The sequence below is a fragment of the Nesoenas mayeri genome (assembly GCF_963082525.1).
Source record: "Nesoenas mayeri genome assembly, chromosome: 4".
Classification (NCBI taxonomy): Eukaryota; Metazoa; Chordata; class Aves; order Columbiformes; family Columbidae; genus Nesoenas; species Nesoenas mayeri.
This window is the reverse complement of record NC_137540.1, coordinates 68,545,031-68,557,442: the sequence shown is the minus strand read 5'-3', so window position 1 is coordinate 68,557,442 and position 12,412 is coordinate 68,545,031. Positions and strand designations below refer to the sequence as shown.

General features: G+C 49.3%; 1 protein-coding gene across 2 annotated transcripts in view; it reads right to left on the bottom strand.

The window, feature by feature from the left end:
- MXD4 (MAX dimerization protein 4) overlaps positions 1–7,551 on the bottom strand; it is a 40,059-nt gene extending 32,508 nt beyond the window's left edge. The window contains exons 1-2 of one of the 2 annotated variants that reach the window (XM_080344191.1): positions 7,387–7,551; positions 6,651–6,819 (exon numbers count right to left, since the gene is read on the bottom strand). In XM_080344191.1, the coding sequence (XP_080200317.1) occupies positions 6,651–6,819; positions 7,387–7,450 (233 nt within the window). In that variant the 5' untranslated portion in view covers positions 7,451–7,551. The remainder of the gene's footprint in view (positions 1–6,650; positions 6,820–7,386) is intronic. The other variant, XM_080344192.1, reaches the window with a different exon arrangement.
- Between the last annotated feature and the right edge of the window lie 4,861 nt (positions 7,552–12,412).

Genomic DNA, 12,412 nt, shown 5'->3' with positions numbered 1-12,412 from the left:
CATATTGCAAGAACATTCAGCTTTTTCTGTTCTTCACGCAAACTGAAGTGAGGGGAAAAAAAAAACTAAGACCCGGTCTGCATAGAAACCAGAACCCCAAGCACTACCTCTGTTTCAAAACAGAGTCTTTTATTACTTCAGTAGAAGATAAGTTGCAGGCCAAGACTAAGAAGATATATGGATATATATATATTTCTATAAAAGAGACAGATGCATTGTCGTGGTTTTCAGACAAATGGTCTGTGGAGCCCTTCAAAAGCGGCTGCAAGAGAAGGAGGACTTCTGGTGTTTAGCTTAAGCCCAATATTTGGGTTTTATATCTCCATGCAAAACCTGGGGGAGTTGGGGGTAGCAGCGATGAAGGTGTCAATAAAAGGTTCAGATAAAAATAAAAGGGAAAAGCCAGCAGTAAAAAAAATCATCAACAAAGTCACAGACTCAGAAGGAGGAGATCAGCAATGCTGCTGCTGAGACAGCCCTAATATCTCTTTAGCAAATGCCAAGCAGTCCACCAGCTATGAAGTAGCATTTAAATATTCTTTGTGAATAAATTGTCAAAAGAAGATGTGAAAGAAGGGGGAGGAGCGAAGTAAATGCAGATGTTGGTTTGCAAAGCTGCTGTGCCGCTTCCAACAGCACATCCCCGAAGCTGTCCCCTTTCACCAACCTCGTTCCCCTAAACGAGAGTTGAGGTATTGGATTTGAGCATTTGGTTGATGCAACCAACATTCAGCAGACACATTTAAACAATTAGACCAGGTGCTGAGATGATAAGACTAACACAAAAAAGACAAGTCCTCCCCAAAGTCCACTTCCTAACAGTTTACAGGTGAGCCAGCAGGAACTGCCCATTTGTACTGGGTTGAGATTTCACTCCATGTCCAGTGCGCTGCCTGTTCTATTACTGACACCCTCTCCTGCTCCTCCAGCCATTTGCCCCACCAGACAGTGCACCTTGTCAGAAGGATCCAGCACAGCTCCTGACAACAGCAGGGACCTGTCAGCATCGCTGCAGAAATGTTTTCCCCTATGCTAACAAGAGCAAGGTTCAGGCTGCGACTCACCAATATGCTACCAGCTGCCAATGCATTTTAAAGTGCTATAGGGAGCAAAGCAGGGTAGTTAACAAAGTGCTTAAAACCGTAGCAAGCATCTCGCCTGCAGCAGGGCTTTCAGGTGCAGGCAGAGCTGGCAGGGTGTTGTACAACCCACGTGCAGAGGACACAACTCCACCTGAGGTCACACAGCACTTGGAGGGCCACGTGTGAACTGGGCTGCCTGCACTTCACCTTCTGCCCAGGCCGAAAAAGAAAGAACAAACAAAGCAGGAAGTTTTACAAGGTGCTACACATGAAGTGTCTGCATCCAAGTCCCACTCCCAAGCATGTTGGTGTGTAAAAGCACACAGCTCATACACCCACAAGGGTACTTGCTTCCCTGTCCTCACATAAAACCTGATGTGGGACGCACTTGACAATATTACAGCGCAGCACCCCAACCACCAGATATGAGGAGTGGTGCAATGGCAAACCTGAGCACAAGTGTGCATTCTGCCCAGTACGCACTGCTCCTGGGTTGCTGACTTTTATTCCGTTTGTTTTAAACTGGACACATTGCCTCCAGCCTGCGAAGAAACAGTCTGTATGGAATCAATGCACTAGAAATGGCTACTGCATTTTCCTCATAGCAAGAGCTTTGGCTCCAGCACCTCATTCGATTTTGTGCTGCTACATATTTGCGGTAGCGAGGTCCGAACACACTTCAAACTGGGTGACAATTTGTTTTCTTCAATTACACAAGCACCGCAACTCTCAGGCATCGCACACCCCCTGCAGTTCCTCAGGGGCGACAGACCAGTCTGCAAGATCTATTATATTGGGACTAAAAATGCATCAACAACATTACAAACGGGCATGGTGATTCCAATTGCTGTCCCTCTGCCACCAGCATTAGGAAAGCGAACCCAGAGGGATGTACCGAATTCAGAAAGCCAGGCAAAAAAGCAGAGGAGCCAGGTCTGCAGAGTCTGGTCTGCAGGGTTTTATTCTCAGCCTTCCATCAAAAAAAGGAAAAAATAAATAAAAGGGAAAAATAAAATAAAAATCAGGCTGTGATCCCTAAGCTGCTTTGTGTGGGCACAGAACAACATCTGCACAGAGCAAGGGGCTCGCTCCGCAGGCCATGGGTTGACCCTCTCCGTGAGCCAACATTAACAGAGGAATTCGGATACGAAGCTCTGTTTTCATTTGAAACACCAAACACAGCTTTCATCTTTTTCTAGATATAACCCTTCACCAGAACACAGCACAAAGTCCAAGTCTATTTATAAAACACATGAGTAAAATTATTAATTAATAGATACAGAAGACATATTTATAAACCGGCATTTATTTTGCTGCCCCTTCCTTCAATAAACCAGCTCCTAAATTAACAGGCCAAACACACTGCACCATCGCCATACACTTCCTTTCTCTGCAAGTAAATTTAATTGTGACCTCAGTAGACTGGCATTAACACTAACACTTTAGTTTTGATTTTACCTTATTTCTGACCCTTTCATGTCAAATTGGCTGCCAGGGCAGATGTCGACCTGCACCCGCAGACCTGCACCCACACACAGCTCAAGCCACCGCACTCCTGGTGGGTGTCACTACAGCCAGGGCACAGGGAAGCCCAGTTCCCTACAGGTCAGCTTGTTTTTCTGTCAAAAAGTGCCTTCCCTTGTGAGCAAACGTCACCCAATTTTGGATTGGCGTTGTAGTCCTCCTCGGCACACCTCACAAGTGTTACCTCTCCATTTCTCTGGATCAACCAGCAAGCTCAGGGGGCTTTCTGAATATTTGTTATTAGCATTTTCAAGGCACAACTGCACTAAATCCAGCTGTTTCATGCCTTTTCTATAATTCCAACTGCACATTAACAAGAATCATTAGACTGCATGGCACTGCTTCAGGAACGACAGCCGCTGCTGTGTTAAGAGGAGACATTTATTATACTGTGGTCAAGTACCTGATAAGTATTAGTGTAACAAGAAGATGTGACTCAGGTTTACCTCCCCTCAAAAGACAATCGTGTGCTTTTCTCCCATCTCCTGTCCTCTTTGCAAAACAAGAATCCAGTTTCATTTGCCAGAGGATTTTGGTCAAAACTACTGGAGGGGAACAAGTCTGAATCTCAGCTTAGGATACGGTACAAACAGCAAACCGGAAAGAGAAAGAAAACAAAGCAGTTTGGTTCGTGTGACACGGGAAAGGGCACACCACGGGAAACTGAAAAGAAAACATGTAAAATCAAGCAATATTAATGTAGAAGTGAAAAAGAAATGGCTAAAAATTGTTTCTGTTTGCTACCAATAACCCCGAGAATATTGTTTAGCAACAAACTGCTAATGACCACATCCAATTTTGATCCAAACCTATAAGTGGACAAAGCAAAAACATTTGAATTCCTGCGGTGGACAGAAAGCTTATAGATTTTGCTTAATTAAACGCAATTCTGCTGGTATTCTTCCCTGCGTGAATCCAAACCTGTCAAAATTGCCTCTCACTTAATGGCAGTCGAGAGGCTGGCAAGCTTTTAGCCCAGACCTGAGCAACAGGGCAGCTGGGATCCATCCGTCCCTCCCTGCGGGGTGCCCAGCCCGCAGTGCCCAGCCAGCACCGCTGTGTGACACGGGGTACGCTCGTCCCCCCTGCACACACACAACACAGGGCAGAAAATGCAGAACAAAGAAGAAGGGTACAGCACACCAGGCTTCCTCACATCTGACAGATTTCTTCTCCTCCTCCCCTTTTCTGATTTTCCAAGAATGAGGAGGAAGACACTTTTTCATGCTTTTATATATGTATTGCTCATAAAGCATGAAAACAACAACTAAAATATATCTCACTTTTTAATCTGATCTGATGCTGCAAGCAGCAGGATGCAAAAATAGATAATGAAAACAACAACAAAGCCCCTGCAGTTTTGAAATGTGCTGTTATCTGCTCCGTTCCTACTCTTCCACCCTTAAGAATAATACATTTTTACATATAAGAAAAACAACGCAATAATAAGGCATAAATTTCGGACACGTACGCAATCATGCCCGCCTGCATCTAATGCTCCAAACCCAGAGCGTCTGGAAAACGGTTCAGGTGGAACGATATGGACAAACACTTTGCCTGGTGGTTCACATCACCCACGACCACTTTAGATCCCCTGAACTTGGGCCAGTCATCTCCCTCTATTCATCTCTGAGTTGCTTCGGAAGATTTAACTGTATTACCAAAAATTCAGACTCTAGTCTGGGGCTCAGACCCCACAGCCTGTAAGCCCCAATAAACAATAAACCAGTGATGCTCGTGTCCTTCATGCATTTTAGACTGGTGTTCCAACATAAGGACAATCTCTCCCCCTGAAATCTGAGCACACAGGCACACCTGAGCAACGATTGCTGGGTACAGGGTCAGCAAGTCCAATGTGGAGGTGCACACAGGACCCTGCTGCTGCACCTCCATCCCCAAAATTGCAGGGTGCTGCATTAAAGCAACGCGCCTCTGCATCCCACACCGGTGAGCAAGGCTGGTGTCTGTGCTGAACAAGGCAAAGCACCATCTTGCTGCTGGCCACCCGTGAAACCGTTTCTTCACAAGCATTATCCTGTCCCATAACACAAACAACTCACCCCTACTCTAATCACTGCAGCTAGAAAAAATGAAAGTGTAAGTAAACGTATACATCCCATACCGCAGGATGGCATTTTTGAAGGTTGCCACTGCTACAGTGCGAGAATCAGAAAGTCTGAACAGGTAAACACAAATCTACAGGCATCAAAAAAGCAAGAAGGTATCTGCAAGCAGACGTGTATGCCTCAGCTTTAATAACACTAGCAAATCTGTAACCAGAAATCTTTTAATTCTGCTGTATTTGATAGATTACAAATCCTCTCCTAAAAACTCTTGAAAGCAGCTTACAGTTCAAACAAATAACTATTTTGCAGTGGATGACAAGAGACCTAAGAACAGAAACGATGGAATAATAGCTCTGTAAGTAACACAGATTTCTTGGATGCAAGAGACAGAAGAGAAGAAATCCGTAGTTTACAGCTGCAAATCCTATGGGACCTGTTTAGGTTAAATGTGTTGGGTTTTTTCAAAGGCAGTAAGCATAATTTATAAGAAAATAATTTAAAAGCTTCAGAAGCAAAGTGTCTCAGGAAATAAAGACACGCCTCCCACTCTTGATTACTTTCTTTTTTAAAATGAACTGCTGTCTTCTCTAAGCTCCAAGATGAGACAAAGAATTCAATTAAAAACAAAAAGTAGAAGTACTGCAATTAATACCCCCTGAAATGGTTGCCTTGCTTGGAGCGGGGGCAAAGGGGAACAACTTGTTCCCCCTCAGCTATCTTCAAGACACATTGCTGGGCAGCCGTGGGCACGAGCAGGGTGCTCACCAGCTCATGTTTTTCTGAGGGAGGGAGCTCGTCAGCTTTTGATTTCAGTTTGTGCCTCCGGTGCCCCACGAGCCACTGGCCAGCTGCCCTGCACCGCCCCAGTCCCAGCAGATCCTGCGGCCGTGCGGGATGCCCGCCGGAGGAGCGAGAGCCGAGCGGGCTGCCGAGACTCACTGCTCCTTTGGAAAACAAGTCACGTGCAAGCCGAGTTCATTTTAGGCTATTCTACAGGAGCCACCATCCAGCACGACCGTGCAGAGCGGAGCCTGTGCTGGGGAGAGCATCGCCACCCCAGGGAGAAGCAGGCCCAGCTGGGCACGGCCCTCGGTCCTCTCCGGAGCAGCCCTGGAAGAGCAAAGCAGAGCAGGCACAGCACAGGACAGGGGCCAGCACCGTCCCTGCACGATAGCCTCCTGCACGTACACAGCCGCTGCACGAGCAGCAAACAAAGCTGCAGAGAGCCTGCGCACAGCAGCCCTCCGCTCGTGCCATCGCAGCACAGGTAGCGGCTGCGGGGAAAACAACGAAACCGCCACGACCACGACAAAAAGGCAGACGATAATCGTGATAAAAAACGACCGAGTCATGCGCTTTGATGGATCTGCATGCGGTGGGTGGGCGGCTGGCGAGCCGGCGGTGTGGCAGAAGCCCCAGAGGGGTCAAGTTCACTCTGGCACCTTCTCTCTTAATACCTACACAAGTTCAAGTGCACGAGTGGGTCTCCACCCGCTGCCCCGCACATGCTCCCCCTCCGAGAGCCCGGCGCCACGCTGCAACCACAGGCTGCATCTGCTGCGGCTGCCATGGGGGAGGCGGCCGGTTCGCTGCCTGCGGTTTATAAATAAATTCCGGGGTGGGAGGCGGGGTATGGGGGGAGAAAAATTAGTGTCATGCAAAGAGAAGTCCGGGTGGCGATTATGGTGTTAAGGTCTGCAGTGAAAGCCGCTGTCGGTGAGCGCAGAGCAGAAGGAGCGATGAGGGCGGATGGCTTAGAAGTGCAGTGAGTACTAAGGAGATGGTGTACGCGTGGCAGTGTTTATATGAGAGATCAAAACAGAGCCAAGCCCATCCAGGGAAAAAATGGCGACTACCGGGATGGGGGAAACTAAGACACTGGATTAGTTATTATTTTTAATAAATGTATGCACTGCACATAAGCTAGACACATTGGAAAAGCTGCCGATTCATTCTGAAAAAGCGGTGCGTCTATTACCTGTTATTCTGGGATTTTCTGGCCATGGTGCCTGCCTTTGTTTTCTTTCTGGAATAGTCACTATCGAAGGGTAACACTGATGCATAGCCATGTTCTGCTTCTAGAGACAAAGTCAGCATTAGTGGCAATATATTTTTTCCATGCATTTTTTTCCTCCTTTGCAGGAACGCTAGGGTAAAGAACAGAATTTTTTCCGGTTGATTTGTTTGGATTTTATTCTGGCATCTCTTAAAGAAGCGAGACAAAAAAATATATATATATAACAACTCGGTAAACGGATAAAAAAAAAAAACCAAACAAACAGAAAAGGGAAAAAAAAGTGCCGAAATTAGGAGGATTATTGGAGTGCACATTAAAAAACGAGGCGGATCATGCAAACCCTTGTCACGCTGCGCTGGGGGAGGGGAGCGCTGCCGTACAATTACCGACTGCCACACACAGCGGAGCGAGAGGTGTCCGGAGCGCTGCAACACGCACCGTCCCCAGCCAGAGCTTGACCAAAAAACAACCGATTTTTAAATCAAAAAATAAAAAGGAAAAAAGGCAGGAGAGGAGCACCGCTCCCCGCCAGCGCCGAGCCGCCGGCCGAGCCCGGCTCACCCCCGCGGCCCCGGGCAGGTGAGGGACCGGGGCTGCTCCCCCGGCCCGGGCCGCCCGCCGCCGCCTCACAACAAAGGCCGAGCGCGGCCGGGGGCGCCTGCGGGTGCCTGACTGACTGCCCGCCTGCGCCCAGTACCTCGGTCTCTTCTCTCCAAGTACTCGGCCGCTTCCAGGAGAATTAACAGAGAGTTCAATTCCATGGCTGCCTGTGCCGAGCCCCGAGCCCCCCGTCGCCCCGCGTCCCGCACCGCGCCGAGTTCACGCGCGGGGGACTTCCAAGCCCCCGGTTATAAGGCACCTCTCTCAACCTACATTTGACACACAGGCGACGGGCAGCGGGCGCCACCAATAGAAAACCGCGATTGGGCGCGGGGGCGGGACGCAGGGCGGCAGTCGGGCCAACCGGCGGCCAGAGCACCCCCCCTTTTCCTCTGGCTGGGACAGAGAATGTTGACAGATCCCCATCGCGCCCTCCGATTGGCTGGCCACTATAGTAACAATTTAGAAGCCGAAGCTTAGCAACAGCACGTGGTGGCCCAGCCCCCGCGCTCGCTGAGTGGCCGGCTTCTTGCATGTTAAGCAGGTAGCGGCCGCCGATTGGTGCTCGCACCTCCATGCAAATAAGGGCGGAGAATAGGCCAATGGGGTGAGAGGCGCGTGCCGTGCGGCAGGGGGCGGGGAGGCAGGCGGGGGGAGCCAATGGGCGGGCTGGGGCGTGGCGTTGCTGTGAGGAAGAGGCAGGCGGAGGGGCGGGGCGAGCCGAGGCTCCGCCCTCACACGCGGCCGTGCGGAGCGCCGGGGCGGCCACTGACGTTAACGGCAGAGCTGCTGCCGGCAGCGCGGCCTGAGGAACTGGGGAAAAACAAAAGAGGGAAAAAACAAAGGAAAAAGGAGGGGGCGGCGGCGGAGGAGCGCGGGCGCCGCGCCAAGGCCTGGGCATCACCGACCCGCCTGGAGGAAACCCGCTGCGGCCATAACCGCGCCCGCTCGGCACGGCTGCACACGCCCGCCCGGGCACTGCCGGCCCCGGCCTGGCGCGCCTCTGGGCGCACGGCGCTGTCCCCGCACCGCTACCGGCCGGCTCAGCCCCCTGCCCCCGCGGGCACGGGCACCCGCGGCCGCTCCTCCCGCTCCGGTCCGGGGGAGCCGAGGCCCCGCCCGGCCCGGGGGCTGCGCATGCGCGCGGCGCGGCTGGGGCGGACCCGCTGCCCCGGAAAAGGCACCAGGGCAGGGGGGCGGGCTCAGTGTCGGGGCAACGCGGGCCGGTCGTGCCCCCGCCGCTCCGCCCCCTCGCCGCGGGCCTGCGCCTTAGCGCCGGGCACTTTTCCACCCAAAAGGTCGTTATTTGTCCCCCCAGGCCGCGGGCAGGGGATCCCCGGTAGCCTCAGGGATCTCTGGGCGGTGCGGGGAGCGACAGCGGGCCGTGAGGAGACGCCTCCTTACAGCGCCCGGGGAGCTGAAAACCAGCCTGGTCCCCGGGCGTCACCCCCCTGGGCGTCCACAGGCCGTTGGGTTTGGGCCCTTTAGCATCTTACAGCAAGAAAGGGGCTCTCGGTGTGTCTGCTGTGGGATTTCTCACCACTGAGCTGACATTTCAAGCAGATTTCGGTCCTGTTTCTTCTTAGCGTCAATCAGAAGAATGTTGGCATATGACTACAACTGAAGGAAGAGCCGCCTGCTGTCGTAGTGGAAAGTATGGCAAGAAATGAGTTGGAATGAAAAAGACGATAGAAATGAGATGCCAGAGGTGCTGTAAAAAATGTGTCTGGCGCGTACTCTGATCTTTTGCAGCGCACAGGCAAGAGAGGAAAACGGCAATACTGCAAAAACACGCACAGAAACTTAAAATAATTGCTAAACTGTACACAATAATCTGACCTGCTGAAAAAAAGAAACAGTGGAAAGCTCTCAGAAATGCAGTCAGAGTTATTGCCAGCTTTCCAACCCTTGCCAGCTTATTCAGCTGCCTTTCGTCATCTGGATACACAGAAGCCATCTACCAGAATAGCCTGGCTCCTGGTGTGCAGGCTGAACAGGAAGGAGCTCAGCACCTTTCCTGTCCACACCACCCTATTTGCACTCCTAACTTTGCATCCTTATCTCAGATATCTGCTGCGCAGCTGTTGCCTAAAGCTGGTTGGCTTTAACATGAGTAAGTAGTTTTTAAACAGGCACATTTTAAGCTGTGCTGTGGTCACAAGTTCGTACATTTTCAGGGCTAAAGTGCTGTAATCAGTCCTCTTGCAGACTAGCAGTTACACACACAAGTGGTCCCATTGATTTTAACTGAACTATTAATGTCTGAGTAAGCTATTTAGCGTAGAGGAGGGATGCAGAATATCGCCCTGTGTGTTTACTCCTCAGCAAAAATGTCAGCCACAGTTTCCTTTTAAGAGGATAATAGCAATTCAGATTAAAATAAGGATTATGCTTTACTCTTTTTACAGGATTGTTGTAAAACTACATATACCTTGCACCTGATTATTTGTAAGCCTATATCTTGTTGCTTCAGATACTCAAATGCAATGTGGCTCTTGAACATTGCTGAAACATAGATCACATATTGCTGCCATTTGGTCCAGGCATCAGGGAGGAGACAGATTGCAGTCACAATGCTGCTTTCTTCACAGCCTTGCATTTTAAGAGAATTTTATATCTGCTTGGAGAAAGTCTGACTCTATGAATTAAAAGGCAGAAGAGAATTTGGTGCCTAGATTGCAAGAGTAAAAAAAAAGTGGCGTAACATTTTCCACTTGCTGCTTGAACTGTTGAAATTCTGCTGCATGTGTGTGACAGTACAGTTTTCACTGTAAACCTGTTGAAATGTGTGGTAGTTTTGCTGATGACTTAACTGGAAGTAGATTTAGACACTGTTTGACATTGCTGTCTGTTACAAAAGAGCATAAAACCATATATGCATAGGTCTGTGTTGTCCACACAGGAAAGCCTTTGCCTAGCCATGTGCATAGGGCATGTAGTAAAGAAAATGCAAAGATGGCCAGATAAGGCACAGAAGTATTCTGAAGACAGTGGTTTTAATGTGATCAAGCACAATTTCACATGGATAATTGCCCTTTCCAGGAAATCCCAAGTAAACGCAAATGCTTTTAGGAAGGACAGTGTATGGGCTGGCTGGTCCCAAACAAGCGCTGACACACGTTTAACCTGTAGTTGCATCAAAGGAGCTTTCTGTACGGTGTGCAACAGTGTGTTAGAGAATTCAGAGTAGTCTTACCAAGATTATTTCTTCTAGAGTTAATTCAGCTGAGTCCTCAGGAGCGACCATAACAGTTAAAATACCTGGAATCAATCATTCTGGATCTGGTTTTACTTGTGCCAGTGAACTGGGACCAGCTTTGGTGGTGTCAGCGCGGGTGCAGAGGTGTAAAATGGGTGTGAAAGAAGATCAAGCGAATTACTTGAAGAGCTGAAGGACATGCTCTAAGATATACATGTGCTCAGAGGCTTTGCAGATTTGCGTCTCTAAATAGCTTTTTTCCATTTCTACGAGCAAGCAGCCCGAACAGCTGAGTCCTAAAGAAACAGCTGGCCTTCAGTGATAAGGGGTAGCTGTCACTTCTCGGTGAAGTTTGAAAAACTTTCTGTTTAGAAGCAGTAGGGAGAGTCATCAGCAGCCACACCCTGCAACCTGCACTGTTTGCGGTTTCTTTGCTGCCTGCACTTTGTGATTGGAGTGGTAGTATTTACATTTGTAAAAATTACAACGCCTTTCCTTTCCAAAATCCGTCCTGTGTGTGACATGGTGTGTCAGATCAGTGACATCGGAACTGCTGACTGCCCGGAGCTGTGATGCGGGCAGAGCTCTGAAGTTGAGGATCCATGGTTCAAGCAGCTTCATTCACTATTCCACATGTACAGCCTTAAAGAAATAATTAGGCCTCCAATGCTTTTCATATTTGGCTCATTGAGGTTCCTACTTGTTTCTTTCTTCTTTAAATTCATTACTGTGTCTTATCCCTATGTCAAGAAATAACCTCCTTCACTGTACCTCAGACTTCATCCCCCTGTTTGCTTGGGTGTTGCAAGGCTTAGGTAATTAGCACAGAGTTAGTTATCTTCCCGCACAGGAGGGGATTGCACTCAGAGCTGGCACTGACAAGTTTCAGCTCCTTGTCTCAGCATCTCAAATCCCATTTAATTTCTCATCTCACCTGTGGTTCAGATCATGACTCTTGTTTCCTAGATGCAGAAACCAAAACACCTGAAATTTGAATAGAAAGAAGTTTCAGAAGTAACAGTTTTGTCAATGCCCAAGCCCAACCTGAGATGCTCCAATTATATCTACCCTACCAAATGAAGCAAGGCCAAAGACCATGGAGACCATGGGCACATCCCTGATCTGAAATGGCAGGTGTCACTGCAGCCGCTGGGCCCTGCATCTCCTCCAGGCTGCTCCTGGCACACATGTGGCTTTTAGTCATCATTTTTTGTGTGGTTTGCTTTTAGTCTAGGGTTGGTTTTTTAGGTGCAAAGTGTCTGAGGATGTGTGGCAGCCCATCAGAGAGCTGCTTTCAGAGCTTGAAGCTGAGGTTACATGACATGAAGGTACGTGGGGTGTCGGGCGAAGGAGTTGCTGCTACAGTGCTGAGGGACTCTAGTGTGGAGCAGTCCTGTCTGTGCAATCTCATCCAATGTGCCTTCTGGGTTGGTCCTTGACCTGTCCTACTCCTAGAACCAAACCCAGGTGTAGGCTTGGAGAGTAGTTTGGTCCAAGGACCACGACAACAAGTAACCAGTATAGATACTCGATGGTCCTATGGACCTGAATGACTCCCACGCATTTGGGTTGGTGACTCTGTACCTCACACTCGCCAGCCCAGCTTGCTGCCTGCTCTTGACCAGTTGTTTGCCACACTCTTTGAATCACTGGCTTTGCCAAAACAATTGAATTTCTTCTGGTTTTGTTTGGGATTTAGCGAGGGTTTATGAAATGCTACAGAACAGACATGCTTGAAAGTCAAATCTGAAAAAAAAACCAAACAGTACTTCAGACTGAATGCCAGTCCCTTGTAACATTCATTTCTTGTTAATCGCTGAATTATGAAAGACAACGTTTGTATCTTAGCGTCCTTGACAGTTTGGCTGCAGGGACCTCGAATGCCCCCTCCACCAGCGCTCCCCGACCAGCGAGACGCGCAGTA